Source organism: Chiloscyllium plagiosum, unplaced genomic scaffold, assembly GCF_037043375.1.
Source record: "Chiloscyllium plagiosum isolate Xiang-an unplaced genomic scaffold, Cpla_swu_hap1 HiC_scaffold_24, whole genome shotgun sequence".
Classification (NCBI taxonomy): Eukaryota; Metazoa; Chordata; class Chondrichthyes; order Orectolobiformes; family Hemiscylliidae; genus Chiloscyllium; species Chiloscyllium plagiosum.
This window is the reverse complement of record NW_028270162.1, coordinates 54,465,154-54,493,114: the sequence shown is the minus strand read 5'-3', so window position 1 is coordinate 54,493,114 and position 27,961 is coordinate 54,465,154. Positions and strand designations below refer to the sequence as shown.

At 42.5% G+C, this 27,961-nt stretch overlaps 1 protein-coding gene across 1 annotated transcript; it reads right to left on the bottom strand.

Moving 5' to 3' along the window:
* Positions 1 to 447: 447 nt before the first annotated feature.
* On the bottom strand, positions 448 to 23,163 carry LOC122562488 (phospholipase A2, minor isoenzyme-like). The gene is made up of 4 exons (XM_043715324.2): positions 23,075 to 23,163; positions 10,170 to 10,332; positions 4,383 to 4,507; positions 448 to 618 (listed from the first exon to the last, which is right to left on the bottom strand). The coding sequence occupies exons 1-4, from the start codon at positions 23,151 to 23,153 to the stop codon at positions 500 to 502; spliced, it is 486 nt and encodes a 161-aa protein (XP_043571259.2). The 5' UTR covers positions 23,154 to 23,163; the 3' UTR covers positions 448 to 499.
* Positions 23,164 to 27,961: the final 4,798 nt, after the last annotated feature.

Sequence of the window (27,961 nt, the reverse complement as noted above, 5' to 3'; positions counted from 1 at the left end):
ATTGGTAAAGTTAATGGCGGTTGTCTTTTCCCTAGGATGGGGGATTTCAAGACCAGGAGGCACATTTTTAAGGCGAGAGAAGAAAGATTTAAAAAAGACATGAGGCGCAACATTTTTACACAGAGGCAGTTCACTTGTGGAATGAACTTCCTGAGGAAATGGTGGATGTGGGTACAATTACAACGCTTAAAAATCATTTGGATAAGTGCATGAATAAGAAAGGTTAGGGGTGATATGGGCCAGGAGCAGGCAGGTGGGATAGTTTAGTTTGGGATTATGTTTGGCATGGACTGGTTGGATTGAAAGATCTATTTCTGTGCTATACATCTCTATGACTCCATAATCATTTAGATTTTAGTCAATTTTAGCAGCTATCAGGATCCCAGTGTAATACAGTTTTATTTTTCTTTCTGTGGTTGTAATATGATTTCCAAAAGAGACAACAAACCAATGAAGAAAACTTTAATACTTTTTCTTCTCTCTAATTTGACAACTACTTTCAGCAGTATAGGTCTCTGTCCACATTTTTGTTGTCACGGTTATATTTAGCTTCAGAAAAGCAGATAGCTGCTGTACGATCACAGTTACAAAGATCGCTCTCACAGGGTTTATTCTTGCCTGCAAAAGAAACATAGATATTTTACATTATTTTACCTACAGCACTATACATAGTCATCAAGAGAGGGCAGATGCTTCATCTGGCCTCTTTAAAACATTCTCACCTTCTCCTGAAAACCGGTGACCCAGGTGTGTATTATCTGGTACCTCATCATCCAAGTGACTATTGCTCATGAGCCTCATCAGCAAGTCTTACAAAGCAATCCAAACAGCAATTAAGGATACCCACTTGATGGCAAAGTAGGTTTCAGTGGATAACAGTTGGAAACAGTATATTCCAGATCCTTACCACTTACAGTGTAAAACCATTTTTCCTCGTGTCACTATTACTTCTTTTGTTATTCACCTTAAACTGGTGTCCTCTAGTTCTCAATTAATCTACTAACTCATAGATTTTCTCTCTTTCTATTCTATCCAGATGTCTGATTTTGAAATTCTTCAACAAATCTCCCTTGAACTTTGTCTTCTTGAAGGAAAATGGACAAACCTTTTCCAATCTGTTACCATAAGTGAAGTTGGTCATCCTTGGAACCATTCCAATTAATCTTTTCCACATTTTCTCTAATATCTTCACATCTTTCCTAAAGTTTATTGCCCAGAACAGTCACTTGAGGCCAAGCCATTTTTTTATAGACGTTTATTTCTTGTACCCTATGTCTCTTCTTAATTAAACACAGGAGCCATATACATTTTCCAACTGTAGTTTGAATCTGATTTGGGTACACTTATCTCCAGTCTTCTCTGCTCCTGCTCTGTCTTTAGAATTGTATCTTTTTATGGTGGGAAAGTCTCAAGGAAGATCTGCATGCCTAGCTGGAATCCTGCCACTTTCAGTGCTCCTTCCTTTATTTATGTGTATGTTACCTCTAGACTTGACAATTCCAACAGAGTCCTGGCTGCCCTCCCACATCCTATTCTCCTTAAACTGGAGGTGATCCAAAACTCTGATTATGTTCTTGTACCAAGTCCCATTCACCCCATTATCTGTGCTGTCTGATCTGTTTGACTATCAGTTCAGTGATGCTTTAGCAAAACATTTTCATACAAGTTTTCTAATCCCTCCATGATTCTTGCCCTCCCTATATGTATAATCACTTCCAACTCCACAACCCTCCCAGTTATCTGTTCTACAATAATTTTATACTTCGAGAATCCCCATCGGTAGCTAATACTTCAGTTGCCAAATCCTTAAGCTCCAGTATTCCCTCCCTCAACTTCTCTAACTGTCATTTGACAAGGTCTCTCATGTAATGCTGGTTCAAAATATTAAGTTGTATCTGTTCCAGGCAGATTTGCAAATTGATACAAGATTGGCTTGGTCGTGGTTGCAAAGGGTTGTTCTGGAGAGGTGTTTTCCTGACTGGAGATCAGTGGTGTTCCACAAGAATCAATGCTGGGATCTGTGTTGTTTGCCATACATATAAGCCATTTACATGAAAATGTAGGTGGTCTGATTAATAAATTGGCAGATGACTCAAAAATTGGTGCAATTGTGGATAGTGAGGAAGGTTATCAAAGGATGCAGTAGGATATAAATCAATGGGAAAGTTGGGTAGAAAAATGGCAGATGGAGTTTAATCTGGACAAGTGTGAAGTGATACATCTTGGGAGGTTAAGCGCAAAAGGAAAGAATACAGTTAATGGCAGGATAGATCCTGAGGTCCAACTGTTTTTCAAGAGGGTGAAATAGATGTTTACCAAATGTTGCCTGGATTGCAGCATATGCAAAACTTGGATAATTTTCGCCAGAGCATCAGAAGCTGATGGGCAACCTGATAGAAGTATATAAAATTATAAGAAGCATGGAGAGAGTGGATAGTCAGAGTCCTTTTCCAAGGGTGGAAATGTCACATACTTGAGGGCATAGGTTTGAGATGAGAGAGGAAACGTTTAAGGGAGATGTGCGAAGCAGGTTTTTTACACAGAGTAAGTGCCTGAAATATGCTGCCAGAGGAGCTGGTAGAAGCATATATGTAAGCAAAGTTTAAGACAGACACATGAAAGACAGGAAATGGAGGGATATGGACCAAATGCAGGTAGATAGGATTAATTTACAGTGGCATCATAATTAGCACAGACATGATGGGCCAAAGGAGAGAATAAGGACTGCAGATACTGGAGATCAGAGTTGAAACGTGTGGCAGTGACAAAGCACAGCAGGTCAGGCAGCCTGTTCCCTGAAACTTTGGCGCCATTTCCCCCAACACCAGAGATATATTTCCCTCCACACCTCTATTAGTGTTCCACAGAGATCATTCCCTCTGTGATTCCTTCATTAGGTCCACGCACCCCATTAGGTCCACTCTCCACACCCTTGCCACCGCAAGAGGTGTAAAAGCTGCAACCACACCTCCCCCCTCATCTCCGTCCAAGGCCTCATAGGATCTTTCACATCTGGCAGAGATTTTCCTGCACATTGTGATCTTCTTTACATTGGAGAGAAGGATGCCAACTCACAGGATATTTCAGGGAACATCTCTGGGACACTCTACCATTTCAACTCCCCCTCCCACTCCGTCAAGGACATGGAAGTCCTGGGCCGCATCCACCACCAAATGCAACTGGATGAAGAACTCATTTTCCGCCTTGGGACCCTTCAACCACACAGCATCAACTTCACTAGTTTCCTAATTTCACCTCTCCATACCTCATCTCATATCCAACCCTCCAACTTGGCACCACCCTCTTGACCTGTCCTCCCTGTCCATTTTCCTTCCCATCTATCTGCTCCCTATTCCTCTCCAACCCATCACTATCACTCCCAACCTGCATCTCCTATTGCCTTCTCAGTTACCTTCCCTCCAGCCCCAGCTCACCCTCTTATTTATCTCTCAGCGCCTTCCCCCCTCCACATTCCTGGTGAAGCACTTATGCCCGAAATGTCAACTCACTTGCTTCTCGGGTGATGGGCCCAATATGGCCTATCCTTGTGCTGTACTGTTCTATGTTCTATGTAACTCTTGTTCCCCTGGTATGACATTCATTCAAATCTATGTCTTTGATCAAACCTTTGGTCATTAGCCTAATATTGCCTTATGCAAGTTGGTGTCATATTATAATTATAATGTTCTGTGAAATGTATTGGGGAATTTTATTGTGCTAAAAGCATTATATAAGTACAAGTTATTTTGTTATAATTTGAAATCTGTTCCCTAATTTTTCTTCCAAAATTTTTTGAAGAACCATCAACAAAGATGATTGACAAAGTCTTCCACTAATTGGCGACCTGAAACTATTGATCTATCTTGGGAAATAACTGATTGAAATTTCAAATAAATTGGTATCTGTAGATGCTTCTACCCTATAAAGGTCAATTATACAAACACTAAAACATGCCTGTTCAGCATGTTCTGCCATTCAGTAAGATCCCAAGTTGATCTGCAGCCTGGGTCCATATATTAGTCTTAATCACCTTTGAGTAACAAAAAAAAAATCTATTAATCTCAAATTGAAAATCTGCTATTTTGTCTGGTCTGCATGTGACTCCACACCACAACAACATGGTTGACTCTTACTGCCTCTGGGCAATTAAGGATAGCCATCTGATATCCATGTTCCTTGTTCGAATTTTTAAAAATCTCTCACCATGTGAGAACCCCACATACAATTTATATTCTCCATGTTCATATGAACAAATGTTTGGAAAGCCATAACTCTGATTTTGCTTTTGTAGCATCAAAGATATGTTTAACATGTCTTCAACATGTCATCACTGAAGATTGGTAATGCTAATATCTATAGAAATGTAATTCTTCGATACTTACTGCTGCAGGTGATTTCTTCCCCAGAGCAAGAATAAGAATAAAGTTCAATGTATGGGCTATCTATATAATCTCTGCAGTGCCGATCCTTTGCCCGCCTGTAGCATTTATCATGATTCAAGCAGCACCTAGAATGGAAAGAAGAAATGATTGAATACGGTGTTAGTAACAGTGGAGTGAATAGTTGCAAGGAGATTGACTTGTTGCATCAGGTTGGGTGAGATTTTGCTACAGCTGTTGGAGAGATTTTAAACGAATGTGGCAGGAGACTGGGAACCAGAAGAGAAGACTCGTAGACAGTAAGGTGGAAAGAGACTGAAAGGATCATGAAGTTAGCATTACCAGGGGGAAAAGTAGGCAGAGAGCAGACGAACACAAAAGATCTGGCCTCCTGAAGTGCATTTACTTTAATGCAAGCAGTATAGGGGGTGAGGCAGATAAACTTAAGGCTTGGATTGGTTGACTGGGAGTATGACATTATTGCGATCATAGAGACTTCGTTGAAGGAAGGGCATGATTGGCAACTAAATGTTCCAGGATATAAATGCTTCAGACAGAACAGTGAGGGAAGTAAAGGGGGGTGGGGGAGGAGTTGCACTGCTGGTCAGGGATGATATCACGGTTGTGCTAAAGGAGGACACTATGGAGGGCTTGAGCAGTGAGGCACTATGGGTAGAGCTGAGAAATAAGAAGGGTAAAGTTACATTATAGGGGCTGTACTATAAGTCTCCCAACAGTGAGCGTGAGGTAGAAGAGCAAATAGGTAAATAGATTATGGGAAGATGTAGAGGCAACAGGGTGGTGATGATGGGAGATTTTAATTTTCCCAACATTGACTGGTATACACTTAGTGTCAGATGGGGTAGAATTTGTAAGGAGCATCCAGGAACATTTCCTAGAGCAGTATGTCAGTAGTCCGACAAGGGAAAGGGTCATATTGGACCTGGTGTTGGGGAATGAGCCAGGCCAGGTGGTAGAAGTTGCATTGGGGGATTTCTTTGGTAATAGTGACCATAATTCTGTAAGTTTTAGAAAACTTGGAGACAAAGATGAGCATGGTCCTAAGGGAAGAATACTAAACTGGGCCAAGCCAATTATGTCAAAATTCAGCAGGAGCTGGGAAATGTGGATTGGACAGAGCTATTGAAGGGAAGTCCACATTTGATATGTGGAAGGCTTTCAAAGATAGGTTGAAGGTAGTGCAGGAAAGGCATGTCCCTTTGGAAACAAGGGTTGGGAAAGGCAAGATTTGTGAACTGTGGATGACAGGAGAAATTGCGTGAGTAGCCAAAAAGAAAAGGGAAGCATATATAAGGTCCAGGCACCTAAGAACAGAACAGGCTTTGGAGGAAAATCAGGAGAGTAGGACCAATCTTAAATGAGGAATCAAACAGGCTAAAAGTGGTCATGAAATAACTTCAGTGAGCAGAATTAAGGAGAATCTCAGGGCCTTTTACTCATATATAAGAAACAAGAAGATAACTAGAGAAAGGGTTGGTCCACAAAAGGATAAGAAAGGAAGGTTGTGTGTCAAACCTGAGAAAATGGGTGAGACTCTCAATGATTACTTTGCATCAGTGTTCACTGAGGAGAGGGACATAATGGATGTTGAATTTAGAGATAGAAGTTTGTTTACTCTGGATCACATTGACTTAAGGAGGGAAGGCTAAAGGATATTAAGATGGACAAATCCCCAGGACCGGATGGGATCTATCCCAGATTGCTGAGGGAGGCGAGAGAGGAAATAGCTGGGACCCTTACAGATATGTTTGTAACATCCTTAAACACAGGTGAAGTGCCAGAGGACTGGAGGGTTGCTACTGCTGTCCCTCGTACAAGAAGGGTAGTAGGGATATTCCAGATAACTCCAGATCAGTGAGCCTGACGTCAGTGGTGGGAAAGTTGCTGGAGAAAGTACTGAGGGATAAAATCTATTTATATTTGGAAAAGAATGGGCTTATCAGTGATAAACAACATGGTTTTGTACAGGGGAGATCATGCCTTACCAACTTAATACAGTTCTTTGAGGAAATGACCAAATTGATAGATGAAGGAAGGGCTGTAGGTGTCATATACATGGACTTTAATAAGGCATTTGATAAGGTTCCCCATGGTAAACTAATGGAGAAAGTGAAGTCACATGGTGTGCAGGGTGTTCTAGCTAGGTGGATAAAGAACTGGTTGAGCAACAGGAGACAGAGAGTAGTTGAAGGCAGTTTCTCAAAATGGAGAAAGGTGACCAGTGGTGTTCCACAGGTGTTGTTTGTGATATGCATAAATGATCTGGAAGAGGGCATTGTTGATCTGATCAGTAAGTTTGCAGATGACATGAAGATTAGTGGAGTAGCAGAACGCATAGTGGACTGTCAAAGAGTACATGAGAATGTAGATAGACTGGAGGGTTGGGCGGAGAAGTGCCAGATGGCGTTCAATCCAAGCAAATGTGAGGTGATGCATTTTGTGAAGTCTAATTCTAATGCGAACTAGACTGTAAACAGAAGATGAAGGGCTTTTGCCCGAAACATCAATCTTACTGCTCCTCGGATGCTGCCTGAACTGCTGTGCTTTTCCAGCACCACTCTAATCCAGAATCTGTAAACGGAAGAGCCTTGGGAAAAGCTGGTGAGCAGAGAAATCTGGAAGTTCAGGTCTATTGTACCCTGAAGGTGACTGCACAGGTAGATAGAGTGGTCAAGAAGGCTTATGTATGATTGCCTTCATCGGACAGGGTATTGAGTATAAGAGCTGGCAGGTCATGTTAAAATTGTACACAACTTTGGTTGAGCCGCATTTAGAATACTCTGTACAGTTCTGGTCACCACATTACCAAAAGGATGTGGACACTTTGGAGAGGGTGCAGAGAAGGTTTATGGGCTTGTTGCCTGGTATGCAAGCCTTGAAGAGAGGTTGAGTAGGTTAGGACTGTTTTCATTAGAAAAAAGGAGATTGAGGAGGGACCTGATTGAGGTGTACAAAATCATGAAGGGTATAGATAGGGTGGATAAAAATAAGCTTTATTCCCAGGATGAGCGATTCAATAACAAGAGGTCACACGTTCAAGGTGAGAGGTGAAAAGTATAAGGGAGATATACACAGAAAGTGGTAGGTGCCTGGAATGCGTTGCACACAAAGGTAGTAGAGGCAGGCACGGTAGATTCATTTAATGTGCGTCTAGACAGATGCATGAGTAGGTCGGGAGTAGAAGAATTGGCCAATAGGTTTAGACCATGGATTTGGATCGGCACAGGCTTGGAGGGCCTAAGGGCCTCTTCCTGGGCTGTAAACTTTCTTTGTTCTTTGTTCTTAGGTAATTGACAATGACTTCTCTATCATTCATTGATGATGTGATGAAGGGCTGAGGAGATATCTACATCGTATTTTCCTCCACCTTTAGGAGTATTGACATTATCAGTATTTCTAAGTTACATTTTTCCCATAACCAAACATTGTGTAACAGAGCTCTCTGATAAATAGGAGAGATTTCTGTCTGTATTTCATATTGGTTAGAGACAAAGATAACATATATATGTCAGCTTTCTTACTCCAAGGGCATCCTAAACCACTTTTACAGTTAAATAATTGCTTCTTTTTAAAGTTGTTTATGGTTATAAGAATTCTGACAGTCAATTTATGCACAGGAAGATTCACAAAATTATGTACATTATGGCCAAGTAAATCTGTTTTAGTGAATTTAATTTGAGTGGTAAGGGTTGGTCAGGATGCTGGGAGAAATTTCCTTGCGCTCCACCACTCAGTCCTCCTTCAAGACCCACCTTGAAACCTATTTCCGAGCATGCTTTTGGTCATCTATTACCTCCGTCTCTACCTCAATATATGATATTAAATGTGCTTCCTTACCCAAATGAAGAATTCTGTGTAGAAGCAGAGCATATCAATGGATCTGTGTATTAGTCAGGATACATCATTGCTTTGTTGTATTATAACTGCTGAGGTAGTTACTCAGTGCATGAAACACCTCTTGATTAATATTCTGTGAGATAATTTTCCCAATCAAGGATAATCAAAGAACTGTGACTTGAGAGTTCTTTGCACTATTGGCTTTCCTCTAATTTCTTTAGTTCTGGATATTCTGTAAATTCATGCCAGTCAGGTATAACACATTGTAAAGGTCCATGAAAGTTTTGCCTCATCTGAATGTTCTGTGAATCAATGAACTTTGTTAATAAGATGTTTTAGCTCCTCATGGGTTGATTCTATTTCTTATCTTTAAGTACTCTCCTCTCATGGCACAAAATCTGCTGTATCGTGCCTGTTTTCTAGACAATATCTTACAGTTTGTTATCTATTGTTGTGTGAGGGAGGTCACCGATGAAGTTCTCTGTCAAAAGGCAGTAGTATATATTTCATCTTGTCAGACAGTAGTATGTGGAATGAGGCTTTCCTCTTGTTGCCATTGACACCACACAAAATACTTAATGGGCATTGCATGTTAACGCTAAGATGTACTATAACCATGAAAGATATTGCTGCCTCAGTAATCATGTGCAACCAAATGCACAGAGTCATGCAGGTCAATACCTGATATCCTGCAGCAGTCTTTACACCCTTATTCTGCAGGAGTCCACTCTGTTATCTGCCTTTGAGCCACCTTCACAAACCAAAGGTCGATATTCGGTGACAAGGACTATCTGCTGATAACACAGTAGATGACTCCTATGTACAATTCCCACAGGTATATAGTGAAAGCTATACTACGACAAGAATTGTGACAGAGATGGTCAATAGCATAGTGCAACATTGCTTCTGTGCCACAGTCAATCTGGAACAATCCAATAGTACTGAGCAGAGTCTGTGATGGTCAGCTGTGTGCTGCATAACCTCATACTGCCTTTGAGACCAACTATATGACGAATAGCTGGAGAGGAGCAGGAAGACGAAGTCAAGAACAGGCAACCTGTCTATTGATGCTGCCCATGAAGTGCATGTCCTACTGTGATAAAAGTAAATGCAATCCCAATTGTCCATGCACCAAAAGTCCTACATTTCCTTTCCCTCTATTACAGTGTCAGCTTGAACACTGTATAAGTATAAAAGCCTACACAAACAAACATCCCAAACCAAATATAAAAACAATCAAATCATGTTGTATTGCACCCACACAGTGCTATCCTAGTAACTTCATAAGAGTTCCCATAGAATTCAGCAGGAGTGGTATCTTATAAATCTACTTTGAGGAACGTAATTAGATTTCTGAATTGGAAAGTGCAGAGTTTAGAAAAGATGGGAGAAAATTTTACAGTTAATTATTATTGAGAATTTTAAAACTTATTAAACTTTATGGAATTAGTGGCCAAGGTCCCAAAATTACAAAATAGTAGCAGATTATATTCATGTCACACGAGTGCCAAGCAATGACCATCTGCAACAAGAGAAAATCTAAACAAGATGGGGATTACCATTGGCTAAAAACTGAACATGGCAAGCCATATAAATGCTGTGGCTAAAAGAGCAGGTAAAGAATTCGGATTTCCCTGGGGTTAGTTCACCTCAAGTCAGGAGTGTATTGAAATACGGTCCACTAGCTGGATAATACAACTCAATAAAAAACCTGGAATTCCCTCCCTAACAGCACTGTGTGTGTAACCGCATCAAATAGACTTCAGCGATTCAGGGTGGCAGTCCACCCCCATCTTCTCAAGGGCAATTAAGGATGGGCAATAAATGCTGGCTGAGCTAGCAGTGCTCACCTACCCTGAATGAATAAAAGAAACCCAATAGCCAGCAACTTACAATATATCGACTGTTAAATATTGGTATTAATGGACGTACTTGTCTAATTCATCAACATATTTTTCAGACTTAGAACCACCAAATCCACAGTTACATCCGTATCCATTGTAATCCAAAATGGGAGAACTGTCAGGAATCACACACATAATCATCTTCCTGAACTGCCAGATAGCATAAGGTGACACGCTTGCGCTTGCAACAGCTGTGGAGAGACACAAATAAATATTAATATTTTAAAATCTGCAGCTGTTCATATTTAGATTAGCAACCAAGCCAATTTTGATTCCTTCCAACTTATAGTAAAACTTTTCCCTTTTTATAGAACTCATTCACCAATGAATGAAAATTAGTGTCAGCCTTTTTTTCCAGGGATGTGCAAATGAACAGAGGTGAGTTATAGATAATGAAGTAAATTTTCTCAACATACAGCATCTAAGAGACCACATATTTTTCCATTATTAGGACTGTAATCTGAAATGGAAATTGGACTGCTATAACTGGAATAGCAGGCAAGTTCTGCTACTTGCATATATTGCTGAGCTATGCAACACAATTGTTTACTTTTTAAAGCAGTAAGAGGAAAACTCAAGATTCAATAGCACTAAGACTCTTTTGAGTCAAGGATTCTGCCTGACAACAGCTCTCTGGTTGAGCTGTAGAGTGATAAAAAGCCAAGAGCAGCAGAAGAGAAGCAATGTCCAGAGCCTGCAGACAGAAAGCGCCCATGTCACTCTCATTCTCACTTCATCTGGAGAAAAGGTAGAAAACTAAGAAAGCTTAAAGAATTCATACACAAAAAAAACGTAGGTCCACCTGATCAACCACTAAATCAAAGAATGGCCATCATTCTACAGACGACACGTGCCAATTGGCATAGGGATAAGAAAATTAGGGAAGTAAACACGTGGCTAAGGGATTGGTGTGGGAAAGAGGGATTCCATTTCATGGGGCATTGGCATCAGTTTTGGAACCGGGGGGATCTGTACCGTTGGGACGGTCTCCACCTGAACCAATCTGGTACCAATGTTCTAGTGAAGAGGATAAATAGGGTGGTCAGTAGGACTTTAAACTTCTGAGTTGGGGGGAAGGGAAAGTGAAAGTGACAGGGAGTATGGAGTTAAATGGAAAGATAAGCAGCAGGATAGCATGTGTGCAGGTGGATTTAAACTTGAGGCAGACTAGGAATGCAGCAAAATGGAAGGATAACTTAGGACGTCTTATGACTTCCAATATCTCTAATGATAAGAAAGTTAGCATTAAGGCACTTTACCTGAATGCTCGTAGCATTCGGAACAAAGTAGATGAACTAACGGCACAGATCATCGTGAATGATTATGATGTAGTAGACATCACAGAGACATGTTGCAGGGGGTTCAGGACTGGCAGTTAAACATCCAAGGATTTACAACTTATCGAAAAGACAGGGAGGTGGGCAGGGGGTGGGGTGGCCTTGTTAGTTAAGAACAAAATTAAATCTATGGCACTGAATGACATAGCGTCGGATGATGTGGAGTCTGTGTGGGTGGAATTGAGGAACCACAAAGGCAAAATAACCATAGTGGGAGTTATGTACAGATCTCCTAACAGTGGTCAGGACCAGGGGCGCAATATGTATCGGGAAATAGAGAAGGCGTGTCAGAAAGGCAAGGTCACGGTGATCATGGGGGACATCAATATGCAGGTGGACTGGGTCAATAATGTTGCCAGTGGATCCAAAGAAAGGGAATTCATGGAATGCTTACAGGATGGCTTTTTGGAATAGCTTGTCATGGAGCCCACAAGGGAGCGGGCTATTCTAGACTTAGTGCTATGTAGTGAACCAGACTTTATAAAAGATCTTAAAGTAAGGGAACACTTAGGAAGCAGCGATCATAATATGGTAGAGTTCAGTCTGCAGTTTGAAAGAGAGAAGGCAAAATCAGATGTAATGGTGTTACAGTTAAATAAAGGTAATTATGAGGGCATGAGAGAGGAACTGACGAAAATCGACTGGAAGCAGAGCCTAGCAGGGAAGGCAGTAGAGCAAAAATGGCAGGAGTTTGTGGGTATAACTGAGGACACAGTACAGAGGTTCATCCCCAAGAAAAGAAAGATTATCCGGGGAGGGATTAGACAGCCATGGCTGACAAAGGAAGTCAGGAAATGTATCAAAGATAAAGAAAGATCCTATAAAGTGGCCAAGAGCACTGGGAAATCAGAAGATTGGGAAGGCTACAAAAACAAACAGAGGATAACAAAGAGAGAAATAAGGAAGGAGAGGATCAAATATGAAGGTAGGCTAGCCAGTAATATTAGAAATGATAGTAAAAGTTTCTTTCAATACATAAGAAACAAACAACAGGCAAAAGTAGACATTGGGCCACTTCAAACTGATGCTGGAAAGCTAGTGATGGGAGATAAGGAAATAGCTGGAGAACTTAATAAGTACTTTGCGTCAGTCTTCACAGTGGAAGACATGAGTAATATCCCAACAATTAAAGGGAATCAGGGGGCTGAGTTGAGTATGGTTGCCATTACAAAAGAGCAAGTGCTAGAAAAGCTAAAAGGTCTTAAAATTGATAAATCTCCTGGCCCCGATGGGCTACATCCTAGAGTTCTGAGGGAGGTGGCTGAGGAAATAGCGGAGGCGTTAGTTGAGATCTTTCAAAAGTCACTGGAGTCAGGGAAAGTCCCGGATGATTGGAAGATCACTGTTGTAACACCCTTGTTCAAGAAAGGATCAAGACAAAAGATGGAAAATTATACGCCAATTAGCCTAATCTCGGTTGTTGGTAAAATTCTAGAATCCATCGTTAAGGATGACACTTCTAAATTCTTGGAAGAGCAGGGTCAGATTAGAACAAGGAGAAAGTGAGGACTGCAGATGCTGGAGATCAGAGCTGAAAATGTGTTGCTGGAAAAGCACAGCAGGTCAGGTAGCATCCAAGGAACAGGAGAATCGACGTTTCGGGCATTAGCCCGTCTTCAGATTAGAACAAGTCAACATGGATTTAGTAAGGGGAGGTCATGCCTGACAAACCTGTTAGAATTTTTTGAAGAGGTGACAAGTAGGTTAGACCAGGGAAACCCAGTGGATGTGGTCTATCTAGACTTCCAAAAGGCCTTTGATAAGGTGCCACACAGGAGGCTGCTGAATAAGGTGAGAGCCCATGGTGTTCGAGGTGAGCTACTGGTATGGATTGAGGATTGGCTGTCTGACAGAAGGCAGAAAGTTGGGATAAAAGGTTCTTTTTCAGAATGGCAGCCGGTGACAAGCGGTGTCCCACAGGGTTCAGTGTTGGGGCCGCAGCTGTTCACGTTATATATTAATGATCTGGATGAAGGGACTGGGGGCATTCTATCGATGTTTGCCGATGATACGAAGTTAGGTGGGCAGGCAGGTAGTACTGAGGAAGTGGGGAGGCTGCAGAAGGATCTAGACAGTTTGGGAGAGTGGTCCAGGAAATGGCTGATGGAATTCAATGTGAGCAAATGCGAGGTCTTGCACTTTGGAAAAAAAAGAATACAAGCATGGACTACTTTCTAAATGGTGAGAAAATTCATAAAGCCAAAGTACAAAGGGATCTGGGAGTGCTAGTCCAGGATTCTCTAAAAGTAAACATGCAGGTTAAATCCGTGATTAAGAAGGCGAATGCAATGTTGTCATTTATCTCAAGAGGGTTGGAATATAAAATCAGCGATGTGCTACTGAGACTTTATAAAGCTCTGGTTAGGCCCCATTTGGAGTACTGTGTCCAGTTTTGGGCCCCATACCTCAGGAAGGACATACTGGCACTGGAGCGTGTCCAGCGGAGATTCACACGGATGATTCCTGGAATGGTAGGTCTAACATATGAGGAACAGCTGAGGATCCTGGGATTGTATTCATTGGAGTTTAGAAGGTTAAGGGGAGATCTATAGAAACTTATAAGATAATACATGGCTTGGAAAGGGTGCATGCTAGGAAATTGTTTCCGTTAGGAGAGGAGACTAGGACCCGTGGGCACAGCCTTAGAATTAGAGAGGGTCAATTCAGAACAGAAATGCAGAGACATTTCTTCAGCCAGAGAGTGGTGGGCCTGTGGAATTCATTGCCACGGAGCACAGTGGAGGCCGGGACACTAAATGTCTTCAAGGCAGAGATTGATAAATTCTTGATGTCACAAGGAATTAAGGGCTACAGGGAGAATGCGGGTAAGTGGAGTTGAAATGCCCAGCAGCCATGATTAAATGGCAGAGTGGACGCGACAGGCCGAATGGCCTTACTTCCACTCCTATGTCTTATGGTCTTATGGACAGCATGTCCCAACTGACGAAATCAAAAGGATTGTCAGAAAATAATTTTCTACCTTGTGGTGGACTTTTGATCTTCTAAATTGTGTTTATCCTTTCTGTATTATTTTTCAATCCATAATATTGGGATAAACCATTTGTCTTTGTCAGCCTTAATCATGATTGAATGTGTGTGTCGCTATCTTTAAATCAACCTGTTCAGATATGTTAGGGCACACCTCTGAAGGGACCTTCTGGCTCAAAGGTAGGGAACACTGGCAGTATACCATCAGAGTCCCTTCAGTCTGTATATGGTTTTGCAGAGGTACTGTTTAATTTGCATAAATTCACAATCTTTTCTCTTCTCTGCTCTTGTTAAAGTTAAGTGTGTTACAATAAATAGTTTCTTTTCCCTGTAATTGATGATATCTGGTGTGTATTGCTTTTGTCCTGAGTACCAGTCAGCCAGGGTAAATGGATCATTTTAAAAACAAAAACAGAGGTTGCTGGAAAAGCTCAGCAGGTCTGGCAGCATTTGTGACGACAAACCAACGTTAAGCTCAGTTCTGAGGAAAGGTCACCAGACCCGAAACGTTAACTTTGATTTCTCTTCACAGATGCTGCCAGACCTATTTCCAACAACTTTCGTTTTGATTTTTGATTTACAGCATCCACAGTTCTCACAGTTTTTAAATGGGTCATTTTGTTCATCTCATTGGATTCTATACAGTTATACATTTTGTGATGGCTGTGGAACAGTGGGTTATGATTATTGATACATTTGTTAAGTCATTGACATTCTTAAAGACTTCAATAAAGGTCACGCAGAATGGCATATTAGACTGCAATCGAGAACATACTGCCAGCCCACAGTAAGAAGGAAGTTTGTATCAATGTTAATGATCTTTAAAGCAAGTGCATGTTTCCTCGTAACATAATCAGCTGTTAACCATTTAATTTTCTCTTCCAGAATCTGAAAACTTGCTTGCAAAATCTTAAGAGAGCACAATATACATTTTTATGACATCCCTCTGTCCATTATTTTAACAGAAGTATTAATCACCACATTAAATGAGTAAGTATTGACTATAGTTGCAGACAAAAGAATCTGTTACAAATATGTTAAGTGTTGCCGAGCAAATAGTCATGTCTAGTTTCAAATCTTTAAGAATTAATTGACAGATTGTTAACAATAATACAGCAAATGAGCCACAATGCAAACTGACCATAATAATAACAGAATCTTCTTTTAGATTCTTCCCCCTCAACCATATGTCAATAATAAGTATAAGGTATTCAAGGACTTCTTTGTCATCAATATCAAGATCATCTGATCAGTAGCCCCAGTCACTTCCCCACCTTCCAATAGCTTACCAGGCCAAACATTCTTTGAAGCTCCCCACTTTAGCCTGAACTCACACCTTTCTCTAGTTCCCCTCATGCCCTCTCTGAGTTCAACCTGTCCATCAGATTCATCTCTTGCTCCCTCACCTCTATTCCCACTAAACCGCTGACCACCCAATCTGGACTCGCAGTCCCATCTTCACCAGTACTTTTAATGGTTCCCTTTCCTTAGGTATTGTTCTTCCCTTCCCTATAACTGCTGTCATTATCCCTCTCCTTAAACAAAGAACTTTTGAACCATGCTTTGTCCTTGCAAACTGCTGTCCTACCTCGAAACTTCCCTTTCTCTTCAAAGTCGTGGTATCAACCTCCCAAATCTGTGATCTCATGTTTGAATCTCTCCAATCAGGTCTGTGCCCCTGCTATAGGAACAAAGTGGCTCTTATCAAAGTCATTCATGACATCCTACATGACTGTGACAATGATAAATCATCTCTCACTATCCTTCTTGACCAATTTCTTTCCACTTTTGTCCTGCTGAGTGGGACTCCTCTTTCCTTCTTCCATTCCTATTTATTTGGTCATAGCCAGTGTATCATTTGCAGTGGCTCCTCTTCCTGCCCTCAACTTTACCTCTGGTGTCCCTGAAGGATCTGTTCTTGGCCCCTTTCCATTTCTCATCAACATGTTGCCTCTCTGTGAGATCATTTCAAAACACAACATTTTATATGTATATTGACAACTCCCAACCCCACCTCCCCACCAACTCTCCTTAACTCCTTCACTGTTACTAAATCATCAGATTATTTGTCATTCACAACTGGATGAGCAAAAATTTTCTCCAATTAAGTGACGTGAAGATTGTAGTTACAGATATAACCCCCAACGATAAATATCAAGATCTCTTGAAGTCCAGGTTAAACTTCCAATGGACAATTCTCCAACTCTCAGAAGCCAACATGGATGTCTCTGGCTCTGAGTTAGAATGGAGAGAATTGAAGCTCTGACTGACCTATCAGGACAGTTACTCAAGAAATATTAGACAAATTAAAACCATGTCAAACTGCTGAGTGACTACAATACTGATCCCCACCAACTACCTCTGGCCCTCTGACTACCCTTCTTGGTAGGTGCTCCAACACTGCCCTGTCCTTACCTCACCACCAGAATCCCCCCCTAGTTTCCTTCCTCAAAACCAAGCACCCTTACAGATCCTTTAACTCTTCTCTGACACCCAGCTCCCTCGACCCCTGATTCCTACCCATGCAGTCTCATCACTTAAATTCCCTCTGGTCCCCACCAATCCCTCTGTCCACTATTGACCCTCAACGTACCCCATCTTACTCATTTACATACTTATGTTTTCACCTCATACTTTCCTACACGCTTGATTCTGTCCCTTTCCCTATCAATTGTGTGAGAATAAGGAAATCTATTTGCAATTTGGTGTTTATATTTGACCCCAAAATTAGTTTTTGTCCACATATTTGTGCCGTGACTAAGTCTGTTTATTCCTACCTCCCTATCTTTGCCTGAATCAGCACATCTGCTACTAAACCCCTCATTGATGACCTTATTATCTCTCGACTTGAATGCACACTGAGTTAGTCTCCCAAATTATATCCTTTATGAAATTGAAATCTTCCAGAATGCTGCTGCCCCCGTCCGAGCTCACACAAAGTCATGTTATCCAATGTTTACAGACCTACCTTCCCTCCTGGTCAAGTAAAGCCTTGATTGTAAAATTCTCAGCCTAGTTTTCAAATGCTTAATGGCCTCTCTCCTCCCTATCTCTGAAATCATCTCTAACCCCCTGGATCTCTGAGATGTCTGCGCTCTTCTCGCTTTAGACACAAACTTAATTCCGATCGTTGTCTAAGCCCTAAGTTGTGAATCCCATTTCTACATTTCACTATTTCTCTGCCTCACTTTGCTCCTTTAGTACACTCCTTGAAACTTACCTCTTTAACCAAGCTTTTAATAATCTGATGGAATGTGTGGCTCACTGCCAAACTTTGTTTTATAATGTTTCTGTGAAGATTATTAATGTCAAAGGTGCTACATAAATATATGTAGTAGTTGTTGTTGTATTTGATACAAATTTTGAAGAAGAGTCATACTGACTTGAAATGTTAGCTCTGTTTCTCTCTCTGCAGATGCTGCCGGACTGGCTGAGTTTCTCCTGCAGTTTCCGTTTTTCTTTCAGATCTCCAACATCCAGTTGTTGGTTTATTTTGGGGTTTGGGGGTGAGTTGAAAGGAAGATGGAGATTGGCTAAGAAATACTAGGATTAGCTGAGTCTGAAGGGACAAATTGAAATTTTCAGAGGGTTGAGATTGAGGGATGGGAATGGAAAAAAATTACAAAAGGGGAAGTAGGTGGTCTTAGGATATGATGGATCACTGGACTTGAAATGTTAATTCTGATTTTTGTCTCTCCACAGACTCTACTAGATCTGTTGAATTTCTCCAGCACTTTCTGTTTTTGTTCTGGGCATAGAATACCATGAATGTGGGGTTGGGAGCTGTTTTGATGCTGAGCTCGAGATAGTGCCTCAGCCACAGACAGTAGCTGATGGGAAGGAAGGAGTACTTGCCGAGCAAAAAAGAACTGACCGCCAGATCCACAACCGAAAAATGCAAGATTCTCAAAGATAAAGGTGCTGCCAATAGCAGAGAAATACATGGATCCATTCACAGAGGTTCTCAAGAAATCTCCCTGTTCCCCACATTTTCTTCCATAGATGTCACTGGCAAGACCATTATTTGTTGCCCGTTCTTGATTGCCTTTAATCTGAGAAGCTTGCTCAGCCATTGTACTGGACAGTGAAGAGCCAACTGCATTGCTTGTGGGTCTGGAGTCACACGTAGTCAGGTAAGGACGGCAGATTTTCTTACCAGAAGGACATTAGTGAACAGATTGGTTTTTACAATAATTGATGATGGTCACCATTACTGAGACTAGCTTTGTATTTCAGATTTATTCACTGAATTCCCATTAAGTCTTTGTTCAGTTCAGTCTCTGTCTAATCCTTAATCCAACCTGATTCCCAACCAGATGGTTACAGTCAAGGTTTACTGCATGTCAACAACACCACAAAACAAGAAGTGCTTGTCATGCAGGAGGAATGTGGGAAATGATGTACACCTGCTGTATTTAGGTAACTCTAAACCTCTGTGTTCAGGGAAATGTTGGCTTCTTGAAGCTTGTAGAATGCAAGGACTGCAGATGCTGCAGATCAGAGTCAAGAGTGTGGTGCTGGAAAAGCACAGCAGGTCAGTCAGCATCCGAGGAGCAGGAGAATCGACATTTCAGACATAAGCCCTTCATCAGGAATGAGGCTTGTGGGCCAGAGGGCTGAGAGATAAATGGGAGGGTGGTGGGGTTGGGAGGAAGGTAGCTGAGAAAGCCATAGGAAGATGAAGGTGAGGGAGAAGTGATAGGTCGGGGGGGGGGGGGGGGTGGAGCGGATAGATGGGAAAGGTGATGGACAGGTCAGGAGGGCGGTGCCAAGTTGGAGGCTTGGGACTGGGATAATGTGGGGGAAGGGAAATGAGGGAACTGTTGAAATCCACTTTTATCCCGTGTGGTTGCAGGGTCCCAAGGCAAATTATGAGGTGTTCCTCCTCCAGGCGTCGAGTGGTAAGGGCTTGGTGGTGGAGGAGGCCCAGGACCTGCATGTCCTTCATGGAGTGGGAGGGTGAGTTGAAGTATTCAGCCACGGGGCAGTGGGGTTGGTGGGTGCGGGTGTCCCAGAGATGTTCTCTGAAACGATCCGCAAGAAGGCATCCTGTCTGCCCGAAGTAGAGGAGACCACACTGGGTGCAATGGATACAGTAGATAACATTGGTAAAGGTACAGGTAAATTTCTGTCAGATGTGGAAGGATCTCTTGAGGCCTTGTACAGAGATGAGGGGAGTGGTGTGCCGCAGTTTTGCACTTCCTGCAGTGGCAGGGATAGGTGCCAGGAGTGGGGTGTGGGCTGGTGGCGGTGGGGGCTGGGGGGGGGGGGGGTTGTGGTCCTGACGAGGGAGTTGCAGAGGGAATAGTCTCTCTGCAACGCTGATAGGAGTGGTGAGGGAAGTATATCTCTGGTGGTGGGGTCTGTTTAGAGGTTGCAGAAGTGGCAGAGGATGATATGATGTATGCAGAGATTGGTGGGATGGAAGGTGAAGATCAGGGTGATTCTGGGTAGGGTGGAAGGTGAGGACCAGAAGAAACAATTCCCTCCATGACTCCCTCGTCAGGTCCACGACCCCACCAGCCCACACTCACACTCCTGGCACCTTTCCCTGACACCGCAGGAAGTGCAAAACCTGCACCCACACCACTCCCCTCACCTCCGTCCAAGGCCCCAAAGGATCCTTACACATCCGACAGAAATTTACCTGAACCTCTACCAATGTCATCTACTGTATACGTTACATCCTGCGTGGTCTCCGCTACATTGGGAGACAGGAGGCTTTCTTGCGGATGGTTTCAGAGAACATCTCTGGGACACCCGCACCCACCAACCCTACCGCCTCATGGCTGAACACTCCGTCAAGGACATGCAGGTCCTGGGCCTCCTCCACCGCCAAACCCTTACCACCCGACACCTCATATTCTGCCTTGGGACCCTGCAATCACACAGGATAAATGTGGATTTCAACAGTTTCTTCATTTCCCCTGCCCCCCGACATTATTTCAGTCCCAAGCCTCCAACTTGGCACCGCCCTCTTGACCTGTCCATCACCTTTCCCATTTATCCGCTCCACCCGCACCCCCTCCCCGCCCCCTTCTCCCTCACCTTCATCTACTTAATACTTTCTCAGCTACCTTCCTCCCAACCCCAACCCCCTTCCATTTATCTCTCAGACCCCGGCCCACAAGCCTCATGCCTGATGAAAAGCTTATGCCCAAAACATCAATTCTCCTGCTCCTCGGAGTCTGCCTGACCTCCTGTGCTTTTCCGGCATCACACTCTCGTCTTCTTGAAGCTTGTTCCAGTCTTGCCTTCCACTATTTGTGTAAACTGTAATCTGGGTTCCCAGGAGCTCGCATTGACACATTTGTGGGCTATGCAGATCCAGACATGAGGAGAAAGTGAGGACTGCAGATGCTGGAGATCAGAGCTGAAAATGTGTTGCTGGAAAAGCGCAGCAGGTCAGACAGCATCCAAGGAGCAGGAGAATCGACGTTTCGGGCATAAGCCCTTCTTCAGAAATGAGGAAAGTGTGTCCAGCAGGCTAAGATAAAAGGTAGGGAGGAGGGACTTGGGGGAGGGGCATTGGAAATGCGATAGGTGGAAAGAGGTCAAGGTGAGGGTGATAGGCCGGAGTGGGGTGGGGGCAGAGAGGTCAGGAAGAAGATTGCAGGTTAGGAAGGAGGTGCTGAGTTCGAGGGATTTGACTGAGACAAGGTAGGGGGAGGGGAAATGAGGAAACTGGAGAAATCTGAGTTCATCCCTTGTGGTTGGAGGGTTCCTAGGCGGAAGATGAGGCGCTCTTCCTCCAACCGTCGTGTTGCTATGGTCTAGCGATGGAGGAGTCCAAGGACCTGCATGTCCTTGGTGGAGTGGGAGGGGGAGTTGAAGTGTTGAGCCACGTGGTGGTTGGGTTGGTTGGTCCGGGTGTCCCAGAGGTGTTCTCTGAAATGTTCCGTAAGTAGGCGGCCTGTCTCCCCAATATAGAGGAGGCCACATCGGGTGCAGCGGATGCAATAGATGATGTGTGTGGAGGTGCAGGTGAATTTGTGGCGAATATGGAAGTATCCCTTGGGGCCTTGGAGGGAAGTAAGGGGGGACGCAAGTTTTGCATTTCTTGCGGTTGCAGGGGAAGGTGCCGAGAGTGGAGGTTGGGTTGGTGGGGGGTGTGGACCTGACGAGGGAGTCACGGAGGGAGTGGTCTTTTCGGAATGCTGATAGGGGAGGGGAGGGAAATATATCCCTGGTGGTGGGGTCCGCTTGGAGGTGGCGGAAATGACGCTGTACATGGAGGTTGGTGGGGTGGTAGGTGAGGACCAGTGGGGTTCTGTCCTGGTGGCGGTTGGAGGGTCGGGGCTCAAGGGCGGAGGAGCGGGAAGTGGAAGAGATGCGGTGGAGGGCACCGTCGATCACGTCGGGGGGGAAATTGCGGTCCTTGAAGAAGGAGGCCATCTGGGTTGTACGGGAGCAGATGCGGCGGAGACGAAGGAATTGGGAATATGGGATGGTGTTTTTACGGGGGGAGGGTGGGAGGAGGTGTAGGCCGCCTACTTACGGAACGTTTCAGAGAACACTTCTGGGACACCCGGACCAACCAACCCAACCACTCCATGGCTCAACACTTCAACTCCCCCTCCCACTCCACCAAGGACATGCAGGTCCTTGGACTCCTCCATCGCCAGACCACAGCAACACGACGTTGGAGGAAGAGTGCCTCATCTTCTGCCTAGGAACCCTCCAACCACAAGGGATGAACTCAGATTTCTCCAATTTCCTCATTTCCCCTCCCCCTACCTTGTCTCAGTCAAATCCCTCGAACTCAGCACCTCCTTCCTAACCTGCAATCTTCTTCCTGACCTCTCCGCCCCCACCCTACTCCGGCCTATCACCCTCACCTTGACCTCCTTCCACCTATCGCATTTCCAACGCCCCTCCCCCAAGTCCCTCCTCCCTACCTTTTATCTTAGCCTGCTGGACACACTTTCCTCATTCCTGAAAAAGGGCTTATGCCCGAAACGTCGATTCTCCTGCTCCTTGGATGCTGCCTGACCTGCTGCACTTTTCCAGCAACACATTTTCATATCCAGACATGAATAAAGTTTAAGCTGTACTCTATAACAGATATTCCCAAAGTGGGGTTCAGGACTGCAATAGGGGTTGTAGCTTACGTTTGGTGTCCCGAACACTGAAGCAGCGATGCCTGCTGTGGGGCTTGGACTAAGTTATAACAGCTATGATCTCACTTCTACTTTCACAGACCCCCTACCCTACTCTTAATAAGGGCTGGCAGCAATTTTCAAGCCTCAATATGGGGTCACATTGGGGAAAAAATGCTCTATATTGTGTAGTTGCACCCGTACATTGCACATTTATGGCACATTTGTAAATACTCAGATATACCAAAATAAATAGCTATATGTCCTGCTTTAAATGCATCTGGTCCACTTGACATGAACAACTCTGCTTTCAACATTTTAAGCCTGTGTTTAAAAACTGGTATTTTCTACCTATAACAGATGGCAATGAAGAGTACAATACAACTATTGCTAATGTTCAATCAAACGTTTGAAACATTATTCCTGCCTCAATGATCTCACAAAAGCTAGGAAAGTTAACAGTATTCTCTCATTCCACTTATTGTAATGGGCACCGTTTTTTAACATACCTGCAAGCAGCGCAATAAGTATCAAGGATCGCATTTTCGATTCACTTCCAAACTTCAAGGATGCTTTGCTCAGAGCCATTAGATTTATACCCCAATCTGCCCCTGTTTTGACCTTGAGAGCATGTACCTTGGTTGTAAATTACAGATGGAACATTCTCAAATTAACAGTGGAAACTTTGAACTAAAATATATTTTAAAAATTGAAGCCTGATAACAGAAGGTACAGGATTTCACAATGTGTGCTAAGCCTGGTGAAATGGGAATTGGTAAGGCAAGGTTGAAACTTTATTGCTGGAACAGCACAGCAGGTCAGGCAGCATCCAGGGAACAGGAGATTCGACGTTTCGGGCACAGGCCCTTCTTCAGGAAGGGCCTGTGCCCGAAACGTCGAATCTCCTGTTCCCTGGATGCTGCCTGACCTGCTGTGCTGTTCCAGCAATAAAGTTTCAACTTTGATCTCCAGCATCTGCAGACCTCACTTTCTCCTTGGTAAGGCAAGGGTGACAGACATGTGAACCTTGGCTAGATTCAGATTGCATTTGGAACAAAAGTAGTCAATATAGAGTTGAGAATTTTGTGTCAGTACTGGTGATTTGTGTAAAAGCAAGTACAAAGGCTAAGGCAAAATGTCCATCTCAATATGCCTCCTGTAAGTAAATTGGTTGATTATATTGGCAGATCATTGTAGCTGTATGTTGCATCATTCTGTCAGGCATCAATGTAAAGAACTTTCCGACAGTGACACCAACTCTACCAGTTGAACGTTCAAGATGAACATCATTTGGATTGGGTGGGTAGGATCTAATACAGCATAGGGTGTTTACCACTGTAGGATCATGATAGTCCAGTTCGGTCATCATAGTCCCAAAGGTCCATAGGCATCAATTGATTGCATGGAGCTCACAAGTCAGTACTCCACAAGCATGGGGCAACATGAGAAGGCAGGGCATTGATAAAACCACCACAGTTAGTACAGGGATTGAAACTGTGCCGTTGACAACATTCTGCATCACATTCAGGATACCTAACCAACTGGGCTCACCAGCCCCCACAATCCTGATGCTCAGAGTTCATACCAGGTGAGTTTGATAACTGTCACAGTATTACCAATCTGTGATTTAGAGTATGGAGGCATAAGCACAGGAAGTTGTCAAGTTGTGAGGCAATAATTCAGTCAGACTGACAACTGAAGCAAAGGAAGATTAGTACCACTTGAAGGTTTCCTAAACCATCGATAGAAGGCAGCCATTGAGAGCTTGAACTTTCACAAGTTCATCCATCCAGTGGAAGTGTAGCATCAAATGAGTGAAAAGGAGATTTGCAGCTCCTTGTACATGATCAGTTTAGGAGTGGATTCACACTAAATGTTCAAGGAAGGAGCTTGATTTGATTGTGATGCATTTTCTCCCTCATTCTCACTCTCTCTGTGGTATTTAAGATGGTTTCCCTTGTCATCTTGTTCCAATACCTCCCCTTACCATCCAGTTCCAAGTGAATGGTTTCACATTGTTCTACTTCCACCTATCTAATTGTATTCGGAGCACTTAAGCAATGGCTTTTATTTTCCTACTACATTTTAACTGATCTTCCAACATCTTGTCTTTAATGACCATATGACAGAGTGAAGTAGCTGAGGTTGAGAACATTATCTTGAGGAACAATTGTAACAATATTCAGGTATGATTTCAGCAAACAATGCATATAAATGTCTCTTGAACCCATTTATTCCATGTACTCCTCACTGATAATTCAATCCACTGTTCTATTGACTTTTGAGTGAAATTAGTGAACTGAATAAACAAATTTAGTTCAAAACTGATTTGAAATGAAAGAAATGTGGAGTCCTCAAATATAATCAATCCACCTCAGATTATTTTCAAACTGATTTTTCCTGCAACTAGAGTTTCAGCTTTTACCCTGCTCCCACAGTCCGTTAGTTTAGTGGTGAAAAATCAATCGAAGCCCCTGAAAGTTTGCAGATGTTAATCTGTATGCACAAATACTTTTAAAACCCTAAACATTGATAAGACTCATGCCTATTCCCACAGCTGATCCATTTCTCAACAGAATGGGTATTGATGAAATTTAGTAAAAGACTTTCCTCTTGAACTGAATTTAGATAAGGGAGGTAAATGCTGTTGACAGTATTCCAAGTGTGATCAAACTAGTACCTTGTATATTTATAGCAAGACTTCCCTATTTTTATATTCCATTGCCTTTGTAACAAATGCCAAAATTCTATTTACCTTTCCTAATACCTGCTGAATTTGTATGCTAGTTTCTTTGTTATTTATGTGCTGTCACTTTCTCCATGTAAATAATACTCAGTTCCTCTAGTCTTCCTGCCAAAATACATAATGTCATATTTTCCCAAATTATATCCCATCTGCCAAGTTTCTGCCCACTCATTTAACCTGTCTACATCCCTTTGTAGACTCTTTGCATCATCCACACCACTTGCCTTCTCACCTATTTTTGTGACATACACCTCATCCACTTCTGCATTCTCACTATTGCCTTCATGTATGAATAGATTCAAGAACAGCTTCTTCCCTGTTGTTATTAGATTTTTGAACAAACTTTTCAAATGTTAATTCTGATCTCTCTCTCTCTCTCTGCAGCTGTAACACCATATTCTGCAGTCTGTTTTGCACTTTGTATGGTATGTTGTGGACCAGGCTAGACTCTCTCAAAATATTTTAAGATGGTAGCCTAGACCCCAACATTTTCTTATTATAAACGCAGATATGAAGTGGATATCCTAGATGTGATGCAGCTGGTCAAACCACTCGGCTATAAACAAATCAGAATTTATTTAAACACTACAGTGGAAACACGAACAAAAGAAAATGGAATTTATAATAATTATTGGAAAACTTAACCAACCTGATACACCAAATTAACTAAGGAACTGTTCCAATCCTGTTATATCCCATAAACACATCCCTTGGCAAAAAGGTAAATTGAAACACAGATTCTTCCAGGCAGAAGAGAATAACATTCAAAGAGATTTTGAGAGAAAGTCAGTCAGGAATCGTTTGCTGAAGTTTGCAACCTTCCTGGATTCCAGCATCTAGTGACTGCCACAGTTAAACTAAACCAGAAAAAACCTGAATGGGAGAACTGGCCATTCCCCTGTCAATGTTAAACCATGCTCTCCATCGACTTCTCAGCACCTCTTCCTTTACAGCCTCTCTTTAAAAAAAAACCCAAAAAAACCTAAAATAATCTTGTAAAAGTGAAAGCATCATCGCAGGTATGATCTGCCTGTATAGCATGAAAAACAATTCTTTTCACTGTATCTCCATACATGACAACAATCAATCACATTCTTCCTAATATGCAGTACTCAGAACTGGACTCAATACTTGAGCTGATGTTGATCTTTTGTCTTTTATAAGTCTAGTATAACATCCTTGCCTTTGTACTCTGTGCCCTTATTAATTAAACCTAGAATGTTATATGGTTTATTAATCATGCTGTCAACCTGCCCTGCCATCTTCAATGACTTGCACTGCAGCTACACAAACAATTTCTTTAACAGTACTTTCCAAACTTCTAAACGAGAAGGACAACAGCAGCAGCACTGCCATGAGACCACCATCACTGTAAGTTGTAACCACTGCATCAAATACCTAGAGGTCTTCTCTAACATCTGTCCTGCAATGAGAGATTGTGCAAACTGTCCCTGTAATCTTAGATTTTCAAAGAATGAAAGGAATCTCATTAACTTATAAAGCACTTAAAGAATAGAGAGGGTGAATGCAGATAAAATATTTTCCTGGTTAGAAGTGAAGGCATGTTTAAAAATAAAGGGAATGCCATTGAGGACTAAGAATTCTTTGTACTTAGAGGGTTGTGACTTTTGAAATACTCTATCCCAGAGGGCTTGTGGAAGCTCTACCTTTGAGTATGTTTAAAATAGAGACTGATAGATTTCTAATAACCAATGGCATAAAGGTCTATGAAAATAGTTTGATAAAAGGCAATGAAATGTTCAATCGGCCATTATTGTATCAAATAGTGGAAGAAGCTTGATGATTGAATGGTCTACTCCTGTTCCACTGTTCCTGACAGCACTGTGGTGTGCCTATAGAACTCCAGCTGGAGTAGTTCAAGAAAGTGGCTCATCGTCAATGTGATCAGTTGGGGATTAGCATTAAATACTGCGCTTGCCAATAATGCCCAGATTTTAGGAATGAATAAACAATCTAGAAGAAGAATTGAGGGACGTGAAGTTGGAAGATTGAATAATAAGAAAAAAATCATGTTAGTTGGACTTAATATCATAGTGTTGTAACACACATTCTAATGGATGGTAGAAGGCAAACTAAGTGGACCTCTTGTCAAACAATTCCTATGTTTCTGCGCAATCTTTGATTTATTTTAATGTAACGCATCTGACAATGGGAAAGTTTAGAGAGTGAGGATGAGAGTGGTTTCCTAGTCCGAGATTTTTAAAAAAAATCATTTGCAGAATGTTCACATGGCGGGCTGAGTCACCATTTATTACCAATCCCTATTGCTAATTGCACTGAATGGTCCAGTTCCAAGAGTAGTTAAGCATGAACAACTTTGCTGTGTGTCTGGGGTGACATGTAGTTCAGACTAGGTGAGGATGACAGATTTCCTTCCCTAAAGGATATTAGTAAACCAGCTGAGTTTTTACGACAATCAACAGTGGATACATGATCATGATTAAACTCGCTTTTAATTCCACATTTTCAGTGATTCAAATTTAATCATTTATTATGGTGAGATTCCAACCTATGTGCCCAGAACATTAGACTGGGTCTCTGAATCAAGGGTGTGTTGCTGGAAAAGCACAGCAGATCAGGCAGCATCCGGGGAGAAGGAGAATTGATGTTTCGGGCCAGAGCTCTTAAT